The 22,665-nt window shown below is 47.3% G+C and overlaps 1 protein-coding gene across 1 annotated transcript in view; it reads left to right on the plus strand.

Moving 5' to 3' along the window:
* The first annotated feature begins 172 nt into the window (after positions 1–172).
* GLOD4 (glyoxalase domain containing 4) overlaps positions 173–22,665 on the plus strand; it is a 30,993-nt gene continuing 8,500 nt past the window's right edge. Inside the window, exons 1-8 of the mRNA XM_075334214.1 lie at positions 173–312; positions 5,699–5,748; positions 6,028–6,148; positions 6,681–6,825; positions 8,051–8,187; positions 9,192–9,278; positions 12,523–12,636; positions 18,585–18,671. Of these exons, the coding sequence (XP_075190329.1) occupies positions 220–312; positions 5,699–5,748; positions 6,028–6,148; positions 6,681–6,825; positions 8,051–8,187; positions 9,192–9,278; positions 12,523–12,636; positions 18,585–18,671 (834 nt within the window). The 5' untranslated portion in view covers positions 173–219. The remainder of the gene's footprint in view (positions 313–5,698; positions 5,749–6,027; positions 6,149–6,680; positions 6,826–8,050; positions 8,188–9,191; positions 9,279–12,522; positions 12,637–18,584; positions 18,672–22,665) is intronic.

Here is a 22,665-nt window from a genome sequence, read left to right on the forward strand (position 1 = left end):
GGCAAGATACAATTTGTGTATGTCACCGTAAAATGTTTGATTTACAACATTATCCCATTACCTTCCTGCATCAGAGATAACAGGAAGTAAGCAGTGAACTATACACTGACAGCAAGGAATAAAACACATAGGAAGGAGCGAGTGTGGTGTCCATGGTGATAAGGCGTGACGTCATCAAGGAGCGCAGGCCAGGGCCAGGGTGTGGAGCTTCTAGTGGACATGATGGGTGGTAGTAGAGCGCTGCACTATGTCCTCAAAGTGACTGACAGACCTCAGACTGCTCTGTTCTTCAGGGATGTTCTTGGCATGAAGGTGAGCAGTGGTGTGTGCTGATCAGACAGGAGACATCTGCTTTCTGTGTAGCTCATCTAATCTACTGCTAGATGGGAACATGCTCACCATGCTGAGACAGAAGGGACACGATTCACAGCTATTGGGAGGAACAAGAAGACCAAGCAGTGTAGGAAGCAGCTATGAGACTAATCACTAAGGAACAACCAGCCCCTGGCCTGAGCCTTCTGTATACAGGTCACCAGGACCGGAGCCTTTTATATTAGAGCACCAAGCTTGTACTAGGCAGTGTTCAGACTGCACATAAGGGCCAAGAACATCTCCAGAGTGGAAGGACTCATAAGCAGGTCCCTGGGGGCTTAAAGGGGATGTCCAGTTATAACTTATATACAGGATTGTTGCTACCGTGCTTATTGGTGGTTGTCCCCTCCATTTAGATCCTCACCGATCTGCACAAATTACACGGCAGGTCACACGCCTGACTACTGCATCCTTCACTCACTAAGGTCTCCTTCACACGTCCGTGTCTCCGATACGTGTTTGGTCCGTTTCCTCATGTGCCGGAGACACGGACACACGTAGACACATTAACATCAAATTAATCATCACGTGTGTGTTTTGCCATGGACAGCAACGCCAGGGACAGGTGAGCAGAATGTTCCCGTTCTCCATGTGTTATCACAGATAACACACGGAGAACACACGTGTGCCATAAACACGGCACACAGAGGCAATACGCACCTTTGACATGTCCGTGAAAAACGTGCGTGATTTTCCCGGACGTGTGACAGAGGCCTAAGGGGCAGCGCTCGGCAGCCTATAGGGAATAGAGTGGTGGGCTCCATTCCAACAGGGATAAAAGTGCCCCATGTTGCTGATCGTAGCAGTTCTCAGCAGTCAGACCCCCAACAATAAATAATTTATTACTGGACAACCCCATTAATTTGATCCAACTAATCCAGCCATAGATAAATGATTTTCCTCCTGGGGTCACATAATGAACTGTGACTGTTGTGGAGGGCTGAACCATCAGGTTGAACTTAAGGGGTGCTTCACACACAGCGAGCTCGCTGCTGAGTCACGCTTTTTGTGACGCAGCAGTGACCTCATTAGCGATCTCGCTATGTGTGACACTGAGCAGTGATCTGGCCCCTGCTGCGAGATCGCTGCTCGTTACACACAGCCCTGGTTCGTTTTCTTCAAAGGCGCTCTCCCGCTGTGACACACAGATCGCTGTGTGTGACAGCGAGAGAGCGACAAATGAAGCGAGCAGGGAGCAGGAGCCGGCGTCTGACAGCTGAGGTAAGCTTGTAACCAAGATAAACATCGGGTAACCAAGGTGGTTACCCGATATTTACCTTAGTTACCAGCCTCTGCAGCTCTCACGCTGCCTGTGCTGCCGGCTCCGGCTCTCTGCACATGTAGCTGCTGTACACATCGGGTTAATTAACCCGATGTGTACAGCAGCTAGGAGAGCAAGGAGCCAGCGCTCAGTGTGCGCGGCTCCTGCTCCCTGCACACACAGCTAAGCGGTGTGCGCTGGTAACTAATGTAAACATCGGGTAACCATACCCGATGTTTACCTTAGTTACCAGTCTCCGCAGCTTCCAGACGGCGGCTCCGTGCAAGCGCAGCGTCGCTTGCACGTCGCTGCTGGCTGGAGGCTGTTCACTGGTCGCTGGTGAGATCTGCCTGTTTGACAGCTCACCAGCGACCATGTAGCGATGCAGCAGCGATCCTGACTAGGTCAGATCGCTGGTCGGATCGCTGCTGCATCGCTAAGTGTGAAGGTACCCTAATTCTGCTCATTATTATTGTTTTATAATGTTATCACTTGATATTCTGTCTTGTTGATTAGTTGCCACTGCTATTACATGTTATGGTTGGGGCTTATTGTAACGTGTATTCTTATATGTAGCAGTTAATCAACACTTTATAATTTACTGCTTTTCATAAAAATCTGTAAATCCTACTGCTCCTGATATTCAGCCATTTTACCTTGATCAACACCTCCCAACACAAAAGATGCTGTCACCTTCTTCACACACAGTATGATGTCTCCACAGAGCCCATCAAATAGTATGATGTCCCCTCACATAGTATGTCCCAGCATGGCCCCCCATGTAGAATGTCACCACTTCCCACTTGCACAGTATTATGTCCCCACACAGCCCACTTGCGCAGTATTAGGCCCTGTGCGCACTGGAAAACGGAATTTTCTTAAGAAAATTCCGCAGGGTCTGAAAGATTACCGCACCCACGGTAAAAAATCGCAGCAAACCTCACCCGAAAACCGCATGCGGTTTGCTTCGGTTTTACCGCGGTAGTGTTCGCGGTATTGCCGCAGTTTTGCCGCGTGCGGGTTGGTACATGTGTTTTAATGCATTCAATGCAATAAAGCACATTGGAAAAAAAAAAAGTCATTTCCTTCTGAGATAGAAAGTACATCGGTAAATAGACAGAAGAATAGATAGAGGGATAGATAGTCCCTGTGAGCACACGCTACATTTCTCACGGTCGGTAGTGAGTTCACATTACCGGCCGTGGGAAATGCCCTGTGGTTACCTCTGCTGTCTCGTTGCGAGGCTGCATTCAGCAGTGTGTCAGACGCAGCTGGATGCAAGCATCGTAGGGCGTGGATTACGCCGGAGCTGTGTGTTTCGGGGGGGTTCATAAAAGGGGTGAAACGGGCTTTTTTGTGTTTTATTTAAAATAAAGGATTTTTCGGTGTGTGTTTATTCACTTTACTTACGGGTTGATCATGTCAGCTGTCTCATAGACGCTGACCTGATTAAGCCTGGACTTAGTGGCGGCGATGCGCTGCCATTAACTCATTATATTACCCTGATTGCCACCACATCACGGCAACAGGAAGAGCCGGGGACACTCCGGGACTGCCGCATAATGGATGCGACAGTCCCGGGGCAGCTGCGGGCTGACAATCTCGGCTGCGGGAGGGGGGGGGGCATTAACCCTGCCCTCGCCCTCCCCAGCCTGAGAATACCGGGCCGCCGCTGTGTGCTTACCGTGACTGGACGGTAAAAATACGGAGGAGCCCACGTGTTTTTTTTCTTTCTATATGTCCGTTTGATTTGTATGTGTATTCTATATGTCTGTGTATGTGTGTGAGTGTAATCTGTGTGTGTTCTATGTCTGTGTCTGATCTCTGTGTGTTTACTCTCTGCTCCGCTTCCTCTTCCTGTCATAATGACATCACTTCCCTGCAAACCGCAGACAGTGCTGAACATTATGTCCCGAAACCACGAAATACCGGAGGGAATAACACAGGAAAACACAATGAACCGCACAGAATTTGCTACCTGCGTTATTCCCTGCGGGATTTCACAATTACATTACAGTAAATGGAGTGAAATCCCGCAGCGACGTGCGGAAAAGAAGTGACATGCAATTGTTTTTGCTGTGGGAATCCCGCAGCAAAACATGCAGCTGTCAAAATCCGCATAGTGCGCACAGCATTTTTTTTTCCCATAGGTTTTTCTGGTGAATCACTGCAGAGATGTTATGAACATAACGTTCAGCGAAACATGCAGCAAAACCGCAGGAAATCCGCGGCAAAAACCGGCAAGTGCGCACAGGGCCTTATGCTCCCAGAGTTTCCCGCAATGTAATGGCAACTTAAACAAAAAAAACAACAAAAAAGGGTACTTGCCTATGCCCATTCCACCGCTTCTCTGGTCTATACTGTACTGAGACACGCTGGCGTGATGTAGTGTCGTCACTGTGTCAGATGTGCTCTCAGACAGGCTCCATGATGGAACGACTCTCTGTTTCATCATAGTTTTCACTGGTATTGGGTTCTGAAGATGCAGATATCGGTGGAAGAGACCCCGAGCAGGGTGTTTTGGCAGTGTGGTGCGGGACGCTACTGTATCCAGCTCTTTGACTGTCCTGGTCCGCGGTTCACACTGGAACTGCCAAAGGGCTGTGTGGTCCGAACTAATCTGCGCTATATTGTTCAGCTCTCCTTACACATTAGATGGCTGTTGGCCAAATGATGGTCCATCTCTGTCAGCTTCCCCATATACAGGAGTCCTTGTTCAGCCAAGCACTATGGTGTTCTCTTATCAGTGAGTCACCACTGGCTTACCTCCTGGAGAACAAAAGGATCCGTAATCTGAAGAGTATGCCCATCTCCAAGATCCTATCCCAATATTTAGTAGGCATAATAATAATATTATCAATTACCTCCAATTAGACGATAGTAAAGTTCTCCTGATATAGCTTTGTCTGTTACCTCATGTGTAGGGTATTGCAGCTTAGGTATCCATAATTACGGCCATGAGCAACTAATTAACTCTCACTATATGAGTGGTCGTAACCATGGATACCTAAGCTATAATACCCTGCACATGAGATAAGAAACATAGTTCTCCTGATAGAGCCATCTTTCTAAGGGGGGGTAATTGCTAATATTATTATGGGGAATACCACTTTAACTCTCCTAACAATCATTTATCCATGGCCCCCATACACATTAGACTATGGGCCCAGCATGTGTGTATCGTTGTATTCAGCCATCATTAGTCTGTGATGGATGGGGCATATGTGTTTTCATCAACCATTTACCAGTGGCTCCCTGTGCATCTTCACACCAACTATATGATGATTTTTTTTCATCCATTTGGTTTTAGACATTTTTTTAAGATGGATTTACAGGATCATAAACTTCACCAATGTGATCTTCTCACATATATCTTTGATATAAAATAATTTTGACTGGATGTTGTATCCTCACTTGTGATGTAGTAGTGTCACATTACAATCTTATATCGTAGCCTTAAGGGCACTTTACACGCTGCGATATCGATATCGCTAGCGAGCGTACCCGCCCCTGTCGGTTGTGCGTCACGGGCAAATCGCTGCTTATGGCGCACAATATCGCTAACACCCATCACACATACCTGCCTAGCAACGTCGCTGTGGCTGGCGAACCGCCTCTTTTCTAAGGGGGCGGTTCGTGCGGCGTTACAGCGACTTCACTAAGCGGCCGCCCAATAGAAGCGGAGGGGCGGAGATGAGCGGGCGGAACATCCCGCCCACCTCCTTCCTTCTTCATTGCCAGAGGACGCAGGTACGGGGATGTTCCTCGTTCCTGCGGTGTCACACATAGCAATGTGTGCTGCCGCAGGAACGACGAGCAACCTGCGGCCTGCAACAATCAACGATAATCGGGAAAGGAACGACACGTCAACGATAAGGTAAGTAATTTTGATCATTAACGGTCGGTCGTGCGTTTCACACGCAACGACGTCGCTAACGAGGCCGGATGTGCGTCATGAATTCCGTGACCCCAACGACATCTCGTTAGCGATGTCGTTGCGTGTAAAGCGGCCTTAAGTCTAAGGACGGAGACTGAATCCTAATATGCATATTCTGCTTGTTTCAGGTATTACGACATGAAGAATTTGAAGAAGGGTGCAAGGCCACCTGCAATGGGTATGGAGATGAGACATTACTGGCTGTTAGTAATGGAGTTGGGATAATGATGCACCAGTGACTCCTGTTCTATTGCACTTTTCTGTTAAGTTTATAAAAAAAAATGTATTATGCTATTTCTTAGTAACGTAAGGCGGAGATGGTGAAAGGTAAAATAAAAGACCAAGCTGAAGACAATTTAAGAACGGCTATTTACTAAATCACGTTAAGCTCTCATGATTTCTGTCACTATATTTATTATTACTGTATTCAACTTCAATCTATTGTACATAATTACAGCCCCTATGATGGGAAATGGAGTAAAACTATGATAGGCTTTGGGTCTGAAGACAGCCACTTTGTTGTTGAGCTGACCTACAACTATGGAGTTGGGGAGTACCGTCTCGGCAATGATTTCTTGGTATGTGTAACGCTTCCTGGCCTCCTAATTACGTAGGTGATATGTTTCTGTGAACACTCTTTATAGTCATTGTAGTTTAATTCTTTACATGTACATGAGTTTCCTGAAGGGACTGAAGATGTTTCTTTATGCCCTCTATTTGGCTACAATTAACAAGACCATGTATTCTGTCCAAGTGCTGTTTTCTGAAATAACTGACAGCAGTCGTCCAATATCAGACAGTAGAGATGCCCAGATGACTTTTCATAGACTGATCAAATGTTAGGCTGAAAAAAATCAATATTTTTTCAGTATATTGGATGTGACTATGGGTGCGTAAAAAATTATATTCCAGATATATCAACCATTTAGCATCCGATTTTTGCAGATATTTTGCCATTATTTACAGGAAACTGTATTTGGTGATGTGAATTTTATTTACTGCTGATGTATAAAAATATATGTAATAAGGATAACAATAAAGATACAAAATCGTCCTGAAATTTGGGTTATTTTTTATATGTTCATGTGACTTTAGCCTTCATATCATTAGGGACTCACATTAAAGTCCAGTCAAGCAATTCTCAATGCCAAACAGAGGAACTGGCCACTATCCGAAGTATCACCTGGACTGTTCCAGACTGAAGCCCCTGGAGGTTATAAGTTCTTTTTAGAAGACCAAACTCAACCCAACACAGGTAAACACTTATTAGACCAGTTTCAGATGTTCTTAAAGGAGTTTTCCACCACTTTGATGTTATTAACCATTGTCGCTGATGTTAGTATTGCAGATCAGGTCCTATCGTTTATAGGCTGCCCCCCAGCCTAAAAAATCAGGCAGCAGCCGCCCCGGAATTGCCGCATCCATTAGATGCGACAGTTCTGGGACTTTACCCGGCTCTTCCCGAATTGCCCTGGTGCGATAGCAATTGGGGTAATATGGAGTTAATGGCAGCCCATAGCTGCCACTAATTCCTAGGTTAATCATGGCAGGCATCTGAGACACCTTCCATGATTAACCTGTAAGTTAAAGAAAAAAAACACATACACACAAAAAATCCTTTATTTGGAATAAATGACAAAAAAACCACCCTCTTTCACCACTTTATTAATCCCCAAACACCCATCCGGGTCCAACGTAGCCAACACGAGGTCCCACGACACTTTCCGCTCTGCTACATTGGAAGCTGACAGCGAGCAGCCATAGAGCACGACCGCTAGCTGTGAGCTCCAAAGAGCAACTGCAGTGAGTTGCTATATCAGCGATAACGTCACTCAGGTTACCCATGGGCGGCCACTGCTGGATCCTCCAACTGTGACAGCAAGTCGCCCTAGTGACTGAACTGAGCCGCGCAATCAGCGATGCTCTCACTCAGGTGATTTGCGGTCTCGGGTGGAGGACTACAGCTGGCCGCAGGTAACCTGAGCGATCGCGCGGCTCACTTCAGTCACTCAGGCTGAGACACAGAGTCAGATCAGCGCGATGACAATGAAGTCAGGTAAAGTTCATCCGACTTCATTCTCATTGCGCGGCTCTGTCTCACAGCCAGCCATGCTCAATGGGGATGTAGCATAGCCGAGTGGGACCGCACCATCAAAATGCATGCGTTTTGGATGCATTTTTTTTTGTCAAACGCAGTGTTTACAGTTGTCAAAACGCTGCAGTTTATTTCTCAAGTCAGAACGCAGCGTGTGCACATAGCCTTAGATTAACACAGGCCTCAGTTAGAATAAACTGCAGACCTTTTATGTTTATGTTATGTTAGTTCTATATCAGGTGCAAAAAGACACATGTATTACGAACATCTGAGAACAGCAGACTGTTATTCTCAACTTTAACAAATCACTGTTAATATTTGTACATTATTTAGAATTCAGCTATAAAAGTATGTTTTCTTAATAATTTATGCAATTTTTTTCCAGATCCAGTGCAGAAAGTGACTGTTGCTGTATCCAATCTACAAAAGTCTACTGCGTACTGGTCTGACTTGTTAGGCCTGAGAGTCTATCAGGAGGATAAGGCCAAAAAGCGAATTCTGTTGGGTTATGCAGACAATCAGGTAGAGAATAATACAGGTTATGCCATTGGCTAATATAGGACTGACATTTTGTTTCTGTATAAAGTGGATCTGAACTACAAAGAATTCTCTATATAGAAACAATCCACTTGTCTGTTACACCAAAAAGTTATGTGGAGCCATATTATTAGCAGGTAACACAGAATATAACAGACCTCTCATTACGTGTCTGCAATATGCATCAGGACAACACTGTTTCCAAGAATAAACGCCAACCAAGTAAAAGTACTGCCAATACTCCTACCTGACTAAAGCAGGCTTTACACGAGACGACGGATCGTGCGATGCATCGTCGGGGTCACGGTTTTCGTGATGCACATCCGGCATGATACACGACGTCGTCTCGTGTGAAACCTCTGAGCGATGCAGTATTGCTTACAAATCGTGAGTCGTGTACTCGTTGCTCAGTTTCATAATATAGTTTATTTTTACTTGTGCTGGTTCTTCATCACTCCCTTGGCAGCACACGTCACTCCGTGTGACACCCCGGGAGCGATGAACTCTGCTTACCTGCTTCCCACGGCTCCCGCCGGCTATGCGAAAGGAAGGAGGTGGGCGGGATGTTTTCGTCCCGCTCATCTCCGCCCCTCCGCTTCTATTGGCCGGCGGCTGTGTGACGTCGCTGTGACGCCAAACGTCCCTCCCCATTCAGGAAGTGGACGTTTGCCGCCCACAGCGAGGTCGCTCAGCAGGTAAGTACGTGTGACGGGGGTTTCACAACTTTCTGTGACACGGTTAGCGATTTGCCCGTGACGCACAAACGACGGGGGCAGGTACGATCGATTGTGAAATCGCACGATCGGTCGTCCCGTGTAAAGCAGGCTTTATATGAAGGCGAAAGAAGCAATCTAGATGTTATCACTTCCACATCCACTTTAGCTCTGCACTAGTTTTGAGTTTTCTTCAGATTGTAGGACACCATATATTTCCTGTATCAACTTCCAAAAAATGGGGAAAATACAACTAATATAGGTGTCATTTTGCAGTGCAAGCTGGAGCTGCAGGATATCGGAGGATCGGTGGATCATGCTGCAGCATTTGGACGAATTGCGTTTGCTTGTCCAAAAGATGAGGTTAGAATTGTTTGTTTTTTGTTTTTTTTTTCATTATTTTTATTAGTAACTCTTTAATATTTTAATCGTATTGTAGTATAATTATATTCTTCAATTGAATATATTTTTTTAAGTATCAGTCCATTGTTTTTTCTTCTTACCACTGTAGTGGTACTGTTAATTTAATGTCCCTGTCCCCGGTTTTATATTCACCCTCCAGCATTTCCATCCTTTTATTATCGGCACTCCGATCCCGTTGTGGCTTCTTGTGATAGTAACTTTAGACTTTCCAGATGTCAGAAGTTATGTCACAAGCTCTCAATTCAAGTTTATTCGAGCCAGAACAAGACTCTTATAGACTTGTATAGAAGAGTGACCTCCAGCTTTGTCCATGAAACACTGGAGAGATCCGACAAGTCATAAACGGCCTGAGAGCTACAGGAGTGGTGGCGATAGAAGGGGAAGACAGTGGCTGATGAGTATGAGAGTAAGGGCAGGGAACTAAGATTAGAAGCATTAGAAGCACCACTAGAGACCAAAATTTTGTAATAGTGCAGGACTATTCAGTTTAAGTGTTGCATTAATGGGAATCTGGTAGCACGATCCACCCTCCAACCAAATCTGTTTAAATGGTCATGTTAATCTCTGTTGCTCCCTGACTAAAATATAATTGTTTTAATTCATATGCAAATGAGAATTAAATGCTCTGGAAGTGGCAAAGTATTTCCCAAGTTTTTTACTTACTCGCTGTATTCCCCACCCAGTCCTATCTTCCTCTGCCTGACTGATAGCACACTGACTGTGTAGACAAGCAAACAGGCAGTTAAGCAGAGGAAGTTGGAAAGGGACTGGGAGTAGTCGGGATAGAGATAAGTGAGACTGAATTGCCCAATCAGAGAGTTCCAATGGAATTCAGGTCAAGTCTGGGTTCAGAACAAAACGTTTTCTAAAGTCTGGCTGAACCCGCTGAACCTGAACTGCAGCAGATCTGCTCATCTCTAGTCAGGAAGACAAAGGCTCTGGAAGTGCTTCGACTCGCCCAGAGCACTTAAGCCTAATTTGCATAGGAATTATAACAGCCATTTCTTAGTCGCAACACATTACCTAAATAAAGAAGTGGATAACAGTATCTTTCAGAGAAACAGCATGACCATATAAAAAGTTTGGCTGGGGGGAGGGCAATCCTTCTGATGGATTTTCTTTAAATTTTAGGCCATGTGAGATCTATGTGCTTAGGGCCAACAATAGACCTAGCAAAAAAATTCCTACAAAATGTTTTTGTTTTTGTTTGTCTCATGGCAAAAAGAAATGCAGCATAAGTAGTCTTTAGTAGTGATGGGCAAACCTCCCGATGTTCATGTTCGCCCATTTGTGTTCCACGCTGCAGAGGAGAGGCAGGGAGTTATCTCCTCCATTGTCAGCTGATGCGATTCTCGCACTGCACTCACATTAGACCGGTCTAAGGCGAGAGCAATGCGATGTTTCTCTCGCACTCATAGACTTAAATGGGTGCTAGTGAAACAGGATCGCATTCCACCCGCAGCATGCTGCGATTGTTTTCTCGGTCCGATTAGGGCTGAGAAAAAAATCGCTCATGGGAGTGGGCCCAATGTGATTTTTTTTTTTTAATCGCATTCCACTAACTCCCGTTTTTCTCGCCGTGTGTGCTTACCTTCACTGTCAGCCTGCTTATCACTCTGTATAGATGTTTGTCTGTACAGAGGGATGAAGCAGAGCTGACATGGCTCTACCTGTGGACTACGTTGGACTATAAAGATTTTTTTTTTATATAATAAAGATGGAGTCTCTAAATGGTTTTTTTTTTTGGTTTATGTCTAATAAAAAAAATGCTGTGTTCTGTTTTCTTTTTACTGTTTACTAGAAATTCATGGTGGCCATGTCTAATTTGGCGTGACACCATGAATTTCGGTCTTAGTACCAGCTGAGAATACAAAGCTGGTATTTACCCAGCATGCCACCGCCATCAGGGCCACTAGACGAGTCGGGTAAAGAGCCTGGAAATGGCACTAAGAAACAATGCGCCATTACCAGGGGCGGCTGCGGAGAATCCCAGCCCCCAGCTGCCTGGTTTTACCTGACTGGCGATCAAAATATGGCGTAAGACCATGCATTTTTTTTTAATTATTTTTTTAAATCATTTTTTTAATTAATGGGCTTCTCTGTATTTTGATTGCCAGCCAAGGTAAAGCCAGGCAGATGGGGGTTGCAGCCCGTAGCTGTCCGCTTTATATGCACTGCCGTGGAGCGCTACGTCATTTTTTTGTAAATTATTTATTTTTTTGCACTACTATATGTATGAGGGACCCAACAGCCAATCACAGACAGTGTCACACAGAATGGGCATCTGTGATTGGCTGTTGGAGTAACATGGAATCTGCCCATACATTCTAGATGCTAGAATGTATGGGCTGGTTTCAGGTTACTTCAGCATCCAATCACCACTCTGTGACAGCGTCTGTAATTGTCTATTATTTTAACAGTAAACTAAAACAACAACACAGAAAAAATATTTTATTACAAATAAAACAAAAAACATTTAGGACTCCATCTTTATTACCCAAAAAAAAACCTCCAATGTAGTCCAAAGGTGGTCGAACATCTTCCGCTCTGCTATATCTGTGCGAGAAGACAAACACAGGTCTGCTCACACAGACTCAGCTGAGAGCTGAAAGAGACTTCACCCGTGCACAGCTGAGGCCGGTCAGCTGTGCCCCCGGGTAACCTCGACCAATGTCACTGCAACACTGCTGTAAAGTGAGCGCTTGTCGGGAGTGAGAGCGCTGATGTCAGAGTCGAGGTTAACCGAGGGCACAGCTGACTTCACCACCGACAAGCGCTCACTTACGGCAGTGTTGCAGTGACGTCACAACAACATTCACACCAGACTGGTCATGGAAGGTCCTGTAGTCAGTGGAGGTTACCCGGGGGCACCGCTGACTGCCTGCTTATCTGTGTGAGCAGACCTGTGTTTGTCTCCTCACACAGATGGAGCACAGCTGAAGAGATGCTCACCTTTGGACTACGTTGGAGGTTTTTTTTTTTCTATAGCACCTGAACCCAAACGGTAACACAAAGCTTGTGATCGGGTCCTTGTGCACGAACACTGTGTTCGGTACGAGCCCCGAACTTTAGAGTTCGGGTTCACCCATCGCTAGTCTTTATCTTTTTATCAGGCTGTAAAATTCCAGATATTTTATAATTTATCTCTTAGTTGGTATTCATTTTCATTTTTTTTTCTCCACAGCTTGCAACTATTGAGGAAACTATGAAAAGAGAGAATCAAAAGATCTTGACTCCCCTTGTAAGCTTGGATACTCCTGGAAAAGCAACAGTTCAAGTTGTTATTTTGGCTGATCCGGTGAGTAATTGTGTTACCAATAGATATTAAAGGGGTACTCTGGGGAGAAAAAAAAATGTTTGTGCTGTTCCTGCCATCATACACTATGAAGCTGACCACTGTAGTTCTAGTATCTTTAGATCATTTGTAAATCAATAAAATAGTAGCTGCTCCTCACCCCTCACCACTCACCTATGGGACATTACGTCACAGGCCAGTGTAAAGCTCCGTGCTGCAGCGGAGAACAGGGGGTGTAGCGGGGGCGTGGCCGCCGACTCCATGCTCTTCCTACCTGCCTGGTTCCTGATACTTACTTCTATCAAGTCTAACAGCAGGGGGCGTGGTCGTGGCATGACAGGTAGGAAGCGCATGGAGCCAGCGGCCTCGTCCCCGCTACGCCCTCTGTTCTCTGCTGCTGCACGGAACTTTACACTAGCCTGTGACTTAATGTCCCATATAAGAGGCATGAGAGCAGCTATTATTTTATTGATCTACAAGTGTTCTAAAGATACTAGACCTGCAGTGGCCAGCTTCATAGTGTATGATAGCAAGGAAAGTACAATTTTTTTTTTTTTTTATTTATTTATTTTTTTATATCTACCCCTTTAAAGAGGCAATAAACCCCCTGGAAAACTTAATGATGTAAAATGAGACCAAAGTATTAAAACTTTCTCCAATATACTGTATATAATTGAGAAAACTAACAAAATATTTTCAAATTTAGTGATCATAGCTTTGGCCTTTTAAGAAAGAGAGGCTTTTGATAGCTGTGTAAGACTTCCTGCTTAGTAGCTAGGAGATACCCCTGTGTGCAAGGACCCCTAGAGAGGCGTAAGCCCAGCGGAGATCCTTTTATCCTCCTAGACTGTGGAGGTGCAGATGTCATCAGACTGAATATACTTGGGGAACAAGAGATGGAAGATGGATTCTTGTATGAAGCAGCCTGAGGAGAAGGCGGCTAAAAACAGCAATTCACTCATATCACAGCTTCTCCTTAGGTCTCGTTCAGACGAGTGTATAATCAGCCTGTGTGCTGTCCATATGCAAAACTGATAGCATACAATGGTAAAATTAAAAATAAAACGTTATGATACTTGGAACAAACAAAGGGAAAAATGCAAACATAAAAACGAAAATTGACACAGGAGTCAAGAAGTTAATGGGGTACAAAAGCACTCCTGCTTTCTTCCAGAAACTGTCATGTGGTGTTCTGCTCTGCAATCGCGGGGTGTCATGGCGGCGTCGGACTCTGTTCACACTGCAGTCTGACATGCAATCTAATGTCTCTTATTTGCTCAGTCAGAGGCGGTCATCAGCTGTTTCATGTTCACTTGTCATCAGTCCAGTAGGAGTTAATTCCTGCTGGCTTGTGAACTGCTGCTAGGAGCTCTGGTTGCTAATGACCACTCACAGTTGCTGTAGAGCACATCTGTCTTGTAGCCTCCTGTACCCAGTAGAGAGATAACAGGCGTGGCACAGTGAGGAGCCATACTGCTGCACTGCGAGGAGCCATACTGCTGCACTGCGAGGAGCCATACTGCTGCACTGCGAGGAGCCATACTGCTGCACTGCGAGGAGCCATACTGCTGCACTGCGAGGAGCCATACTGCTGCACTGCGAGGAGCCATACTGCTGCACTGCGAGGAGCCATACTGCTGCACTGCGAGGAGCCATACTGCTGCACTGCGAGGAGCCATACTGCTGCACTGCGAGGAGCCATTCTGCTACATTGCGAGGAGCCATACTGCTGCACTGCGAGGAGCCATACTGCTGCACTGCGAGGACCAATACTGCTGCACTGCGAGGAGCCATTCTGCACTGCGAGGAGCCATTCTGCACTGCGAAGAGCCATTCTGCTGCACTGCGAGGAGCCATTCTGCTGCACTGCGAGGACCAATACTGCTGCACTGCGAGGACCAATACTGCTGCACTGCGAGGACCAATACTGCTGCACTGCGAGGACCAATACTGCTGCACTGCGAGGAGGCATACTGCTGCACTGCGAGGAGCCATACTGCTACACTGCGAGGAGCCATTCTGCTGCACTGCGAGGAGCCATTCTGCTGCACTGCGAGGAGCCATTCTGCTGCATTGCGAGGAGCCATACTGCTGCACTGCGAGGAGCCATACTGCTGCACTGCGAGGAGCCATACTGCTGCACTGCGAGGAGCCATACTGCTGCACTGCGAGGACCAATACTGCTGCACTGCGAGGACCAATACTGCTGCACTGCGAGGAGCCATACTGCTGCACTGCGAGGAGCCATACTGCTGCACTGCGAGGAGCCATACTGCTGCACTGCGAGGAGCCATACTGCTGCACTGCGAGGAGCCATTCTGCTGCACTGCGAGGAGCCATTCTGCTGCACTGCGAGGAGCCATTCTGCTGCACTGCGAGGAGCCATACTGCTGCACTGCGAGGAGCCATACTGCTGCACTGCGAGGAGCCATTCTGCTGCACTGCGAGGAGCCATTTTGCTGCACTGCGAGGAGCCATACTGCTGCACTGCGAGGAGCCATACTGCTGCACTGCGAGGAGCCATTCTGCTGCACTGCGAGGAGCCATTCTGCTGCACTGCGAGGAGCCATTCTGCTGCACTGCGAGGACCAATACTGCTGCACTGCGAGGACCAATACTGCTGCACTGCGAGGAGCCATTTTGCTGCACTGCGAGGAGCCATTTTGCTGCATTGCGAGGAGCCATACTGCTGCACTGCGAGGAGCCATACTTCTGCACTGCGAGGAGCCATACTGCTGCACTGCGAGGAGCCATACTGCTGCACTGCGAGGAGCCATACTGCTGCACTGCGAGGAGCCATACTGCTGCACTGTGAGGAGCCATACTGCTGCACTGCGAGGAGCCATTCTGCTGCACTGCGAGGAGCCATTCTGCTGCACTGCGAGGAGCCATACTGCTGCACTGCGAGGAGCCATACTGCTGCACTGCGAGGAGCCATACTGCTGCACTGCGAGGAGCCATACTGCTGCACTGCGAGGAGCCATTCTGCTGCACTGCGAGGAGCCATACTGCTGCACTGCGAGGAGCCATACTGCTGCACTGCGAGGAGCCATACTGCTGCACTGCGAGGAGCCATACTGCTGCACTGCGAGGAGCCATACTGCTGCACTGCGAGGAGCCATTCTGCTGCACTGCGAGGAGCCATTCTGCTGCACTGTGAGGAGCCATTCTGCTGCACTGCGAGGAGCCATTCTGCTGCACTGCGAGGAGCCATTCTGCTGCACTGTGAGGAGCCATACTGCTGCACTGCGAGGAGCCATTCTGCTGCACTGCGAGGAACCATTCTGCTGCACTGCGAGGAGCCATTCTGCTGCACTGCGAGGAGCCATACTGCTGCACTGCGAGGAGCCATACTGCTGCACTGCGAGGAGCCATACTGCTGCACTGCGAGGAGCCATTCTGCTGCACTGCGAGGACCAATACTGCTGCACTGCGAGGACCAATACTGCTGCACTGCGAGGACCAATACTGCTGCACTGCGAGGAGGCATAATGCTGCACTGCGAGGAGCCATTCTGCTGCACTGCGAGGAGCCATTCTGCTGCACTGCGAGTAGCCATACTGCTGCACTGCGAGTAGCCATACTGCTGCACTGCGAGTAGCCATACTGCTGCACTGCGAGGACCAATACTGCTGCACTGCGAGGAGCCATACTGCTGCACTGCGAGGAGCCATACTGCTGCACTGCGAGGAGCCATACTGCTGCACTGCGAGGAGCCATACTGCTGCACTGCGAGGAGCCATACTGCTGCACTGCGAGGAGCCATACTGCTGCACTGGGAGGAGCCATACTGCTGCACTGGGAGGAGCCATACTGCTGCACTGCGAGGACCAATACTGCTGCACTGCGAGGAGCTATTCTGCTGCACTGCGAGGAGCTATTCTGCTGCACTGCGAGGAGCCATTCTGCTGCACTGCGAGGAGCCATTCTGCTGCACTGCGAAGACCAATACTGCTGCACTGCGAGGACCAATACTGCTGCACTGCGAGGAGCCATACTGCTGCACTGCGAGGAGCCATACTGCTGCACTGCGAGGAGCCATTCTGCTGCACTGCGAGGAGCCATACTGCTGCACTGCGAGGAGCCATACTGCTGCACTGCGAGGAGCCATACTGCTGCACTGCGAGGAGCCATTCTGCTGCACTGCGAGGAGCCATTCTGCTGCACTGCGAGGAGCCATTCTGCTGCACTGCGAGGAGCCATTCTGCTGCACTGCGAGGACCAATACTGCTGCACTGCGAGGACCAATACTGCTGCACTGCGAGGACCAATACTGCTGCACTGCGAGGACCAATACTGCTGCACTGCGAGGACCAATACTGCTGCACTGCGAGGACCAATACTGCTGCACTGCGAGGAGGCATACTGCTGCACTGCGAGGAGGCATACTGCTGCATTGCGAGGAGGCATACTGCTGCACTGCGAGGAGCCATACTGCTGCACTGCGAGGAGCCATACTGCTGCACTGCGAGGAGCCATTCTGCTGCACTGCGAGGAGCCATTCTGCTGCACTGCGAGGACCAATACTGCTGCACTGCGAGGACCAATACTGCTGCACTGCGAGGACCAATACTGCTGCACTGCGAGGACCAATACTGCTGCACTGCGAGGACCAATACTGCTGCACTGCGAGGACCAATACTGCTGCACTGCGAGGACCAATACTGTTGCACTGCGAGGAGGCATACTGTTGCACTGCGAGGACCAATACTGCTGCACTGCGAGGAGGCATACTGCTGCACTACGAGGAGGCATACTGCTGCACTGCGAGGAGCCATTCTGCTGCACTGCGAGGACCAATACTGCTGCACTGCGAGGACCAATACTGCTGCACTGCGAGGACCAATACTGCTGCACTGCGAGGACCAATACTGCTGCACTGCGAGGAGGCATACTGCTGCACTGTGAGGAGCCATTCTGCTGTACTGCGAGGAGCCATACTGCTGCACTGACAGTGTGACAGCCGTGTTTCAGAAGTATATTGTACTCATGTAGCACATAGATATCTGGAATATAGATGCATAGTTTTATTTTTCAGTGTTCAATTGTTGATATTTTTCTTTTACATTTTATTTTGTAATGTTTTATGAAATAAGACATACAAATGCATTTCCCCTCCATTACTTATCACCACCTTTTTAGATTTATTTGCTAAACAAGATGCTCTCCAATGTACAGGAGCCTTTTGTGGTTTGGGGAAATGCGCTCCAATTCCTCTTGAGCTGTGAAGGCTTGGGCTGAAGCATCAGTGCTGCACTACACCGCTCTCGTGAACATGGGGTAATGTAATAGCGGTCATATGTTTTTCATGACTTGTTGGCAGCATTCAACATCTAAAACATTTTGGCATTTAAAGATTACAAGACTTCCTAGGCTAGATTACCCCGTCTGGCTCCGTGCCAGCTGCCCTAGTTTTAAACCAGTTTATTAGATTTTGCTGGTTCAGGGAGTATTGGTTTTATTAGATTAGAAAGATTCAGTCCCTCAGATCATAGGAAAGGCACAATGATTTCTTCCTCTTTAATTACCCAGTTAACATTTGTTGCTGGACAAGAGACATATGAACTAAGGAGGCTTTGGACTGTAGGCTCCGAGTAATAGCTCTGCTAAATTGCTTCCATCTCTGTATGGCAGTGTATTTTATTCCTTCCTTTCATCATTATAAACTGATAGCAGCTCATTATTCTACAATAATCTATAACAGAATATGCAGCTCAGTTTACATGGGTCGCCATTAAATCATTGCTTGTAGGTTAAGTTACAGCTTACATTTTTGGCAATATATCTGACCTAGCTCTGACTTCTTTCTTATGATTACTATTGTTTCTCAAATCCAGATCTAGCTAGGATGGAGAGATTGGATTTGCACGTGGCTCAGGTGTCTTCTCTACCATTCTGTAAGTGGTCAGATGCTGGAGCCCTGTATATATTCATTGCTTCTTGTCTCCTAGGATGGTCATGAAATTTGCTTTGTTGGTGATGAAGCCTTCCGAGAACTGTCTCAGACGGATCCACATGCCGATAAGCTTCTCAATGATGTAAGTCTACATTCATGAAAACGCTACATACAACTGTCGTGTAATATTGGCACGTTTACCAACTTTGATTTCACCCCCACCGCTTCCTCAAAGGCAAAAAATACACCAACTCCGTGTAAAACTAATCAGCTGTCATTATTGCTAACTTTATCTTTAATTATTATGCAAATTAGGGTGTTTGCTGCACCCTTGTTGATAGCACTTGCTTTCCCATACAAGCACTGCCTGAACTCTAAAATCGTCGCACACTACACTTCTGTAGATCAGTGAGTGAGCGGCCACAATAGAGAGGGATATATGCATGGCTACTCACTCCTGTAGTGTTAGTGTGTGCTTGTAATAAGCAAGTGAGTGCTGTTAGGCTGTTAGTGAACAAAGCAGGAGGGTGTGGAACGGTGCTCCGAGAGTTTGGCCGTGCCAATGGAGCACCATCAACCACATTTCTATAGTAATTAAAGCACTATTTCAGCATTTCTTTCTATTGCACCACTGGAGTGATGCTTTAAAGTGACTCTGGATTTAACCACCCATCTGAGAGCAGCATAATGTAGAGATGGAGATCCTGATTCCAGTGATGTGTCACTTATTGAGCTGTTTGCTGTGTCATTTTGATAAAATCAATGTTTTCTCTGCTGCAGATCTAGCAATTATACAGAGCTCTTGAATATGCTGGACTACCTGGCAGTACACCAAGTAGTCCTCTAATGATAATCTACTGCTGTTAAACAGTGATTTTTATCAAAACTACAGTAAGCAGCACAGGAATTGACACACCGCTGAAATTAGGATCTCTGCCTCTACATTATGCTGCTTTCAGATTAGATGGCAAAAACCTGGTGACAGATTCTATTTAAATCAAAGTACCCTGACCCCTGTCTTATATTCACCTTCCAGCTGCTTCATCTTCTATCACCGCTGCTCCAATTGGTCTTGGAGATTTGTGACCTGCCAGCAGCTCCAGAGGTTTCATAGAGCGTGCCTGACATCACTCTTCAATGTATCTATTTGAGAGCCTCTTTCTGGCTCTCATAGACTTGCATTGAGACCTTGTGATGTAACTTCTGACTTCTGGACAGTCAGATGTTTCTGTGACAAGATTGGCGCCATGGTACTGAAACGACATCTGTAAAAAGTGAAGCCGCCAGAAGGTGAGTATAAGACAGGGGCAGGGGGCTTAGAGTTAAAGCGCAACTCCAGCGCTAAAAAAAAATGCTGTAGTGCTTTAGTGATTATTTTCTAGCTAATCAATGAAAAATCGAAACCACAATCATGATTATTTTAAAGGCTTAGTCACTTATGTCCGTCTGATTAATATAAATTAAGTTTTGCGATTGACAGCTGATTGCGTGTGCTAGATTTACTAATATAACCATGACCCTGTTATATTTGAAGCACTATTAGGCTATGTGCCCACGGGGAAGGTGTCCTGCGGTTATATCTGCAGGACATTCCGCAGGAGCTCCCAGAAAACCGCAGCACAACTTTGTCTGTTTCCATGCTGCGGTTTATTTGCGGAATGTCCTGCGGATATGCTGCGGGCATTCTGCATTGAGAATATAGTACCATGGCTTCGGCACTGCATCCTCAATGCAGAACAAGTGCTGAGTAGTGATGAGCGAGTATGCTTGTTACTACTCGGTACTCGCACGAGTATCACTGTACTCGGGCTACTCGGCGGGTACCGAGTAATTTTGCAATACTCGTGCTTTACTCGTGGTCTTCATCCCTGCATGTTGGCGCTCTTTTGAGAGCCAGCCCTCATGCAGGGATTGGCTGGCAGACCACTGCAATGCCACAGCCCTGTTAGTTGTGGAATTGCAGTGATTGGCCGGCCCGCACAGCGTGACCGAGCCTTTATACCGGCGGGCGCGCTGTGCTCTGTACACAGCCATCTCATATTCCCTGCTTTCCACGCCCACAGGCGCCTATGATTGGTTGCAGTGAGACACGCCCCCACGCTGAGTGACAGGTGTCACACTGCACCCAATCACAGCAGCCGGTGGGCGGGTCTATACTGTGCAGTAAAATAAATAAATAAATAATTAAAAAAAACGGCGTGCGGTCCCCCCAATTTTAATACCAGCCAGATAAAGCCATACAGCTGAAGGCTGGTATTCTCAGGATGGGGAGCTCCACGTTATGGGGAGCCCCCCACCCTAACAATATCAGTCAGCAGCTGCCCAGAATTGCCGCATACATTATATGCGACAGTTCTGGGGCTGTACCCGGCTCTTCCCGATTTACCCTAGTGCGTTGGCAAATCGGGGTAATAAGGAGTTAATGGCAGCCCATAGCTGCCACTAAATCCTAGATTAATCATGTCAGGCGTCTCCCCGAGATTCCTTCCATGATTAATCTGTAAATTACAGTTAAAAAACACACACACCTGAAAAATCCTTTATTAGAAATAAAAAACACTAACAAAGTCCCTCATTACCAATTTATTAACCCCGACAAACCCTCCATGTCCGGCGTACTCCACGGACTCCGGCGTCGCGTCCAGCTCTGCTGCATGGAAGTGACAGGAGCTGCAGAAGACACCGCCGCTCCGGTCACCTCCACGCAGCTAATGAAGGGAATAGCGCGATCAGCTGCTGTCAGTCAGGTAACTCCCGGCCACCGCTGGATCCAGCGGTGGCCGCGATTAACCTCAGTGACAGCAGCTGATCGCTATACTCACCTCAGTTGGTGCATGGAGCTGACTGGAGCGGCGGTGAGTAGCGCGATCAGCTGAGCTGTCACTGAGGTTACCCGCGGCCACCGCTGCATCCACCGCTGGATCCAGGTAACCTCAGTGACAGCTCAGCTGATCGCTATACTCATCTCATTAGCTGCGTGGAGGTGACCGGAGCGGCGGTGTATTCTGCAGCTCCTGTCACTTCCATGCAGCAGAGCTGGACGCGACGCTGGAGGACTGTGGAGTACGCCGGACATGGAGGGTTTGTCGGGGTTAATAAATTGGTAATGAGGGACTTTGTTAGTGTTTTTTATTTCTAATAAAGGATTTTTCGGGTGTGTGTGTTTTTTAACTGTAATTTACAGATTAATCATGGAAGGAATCTCAGGGAGACACCTGACATGATTAATCTAGGATTTAGTGGCAGCTATGGGCTGCCATTAACTCCTTATTACCCCGATTTGCCAACGCACTAGGGTAAATCGGGAAGAGCCGGGTACAGTCACAGAACTGTCGCATATAATGTATGCGGCAATTCTGGGCGGCTGCTGACTGATATTGTTAGGGTGGGGGGCTCCCCATAACGTGGAGCTCCCCATCCTGAGAATACCAGCCTTCAGCCGTATGGCTTTATCTGGCTGGTATTAAAATTGGGGGGACCGCACGCCGTTTTTTTTAATTATTTAATTATTTATTTCACTGCACAGTATACACACACCGGCTGCTGTGATTGGGTGCAGTGAGACAGCTGTCACTCAGTGTGGGAGCGTGTCTCACTGCAACCAATCATAGGCGCCGAAAAGCAGGAAAGCAGAGAATACGAGATTGATTAATGAGCGGCCGGCTTTTTCAAAAGAGGAAAAGCCACCGGAGTTTGAACAGCTGTGCAGCGCCGCGGCAGTGATCGGGGAACGGTAAGTAAGAGAGAGGGGGGGGAACTGACCGACAGACTGTGAGAGGGGGACAGACAAGACAGAGAGAGACAGACCGACGGGAGATAGAATGAAAAAAAAAATGACCGACATCGTTAGTAAAAAGCACAAAACGTGCGTTTTGGACATCGGAGTGCCACACAAGGTTTTCACGTAAAATCTTTCATGTATTAATCTCAAAAAGTAACATATACCAGCTCTATCTCACTATCGGGTATGCGCCCTTAACATTTCCGCCATGAAAATTCATTTTGGTGTCATTTTGGAAGGTTTTCTGGTGAGTCCGTAAAAATGGCGTAAAACTTGGACAAAATTGTTCACAGCTGTGACTTTTGAGTGATAAATGCTTCAAGGGGTCTTCCCCATGCTGATGCCATGTCATTTG

This window comes from Anomaloglossus baeobatrachus, chromosome 2 (assembly GCF_048569485.1).
Source record: "Anomaloglossus baeobatrachus isolate aAnoBae1 chromosome 2, aAnoBae1.hap1, whole genome shotgun sequence".
In the NCBI taxonomy this organism is placed as follows: Eukaryota; Metazoa; Chordata; class Amphibia; order Anura; family Aromobatidae; genus Anomaloglossus; species Anomaloglossus baeobatrachus.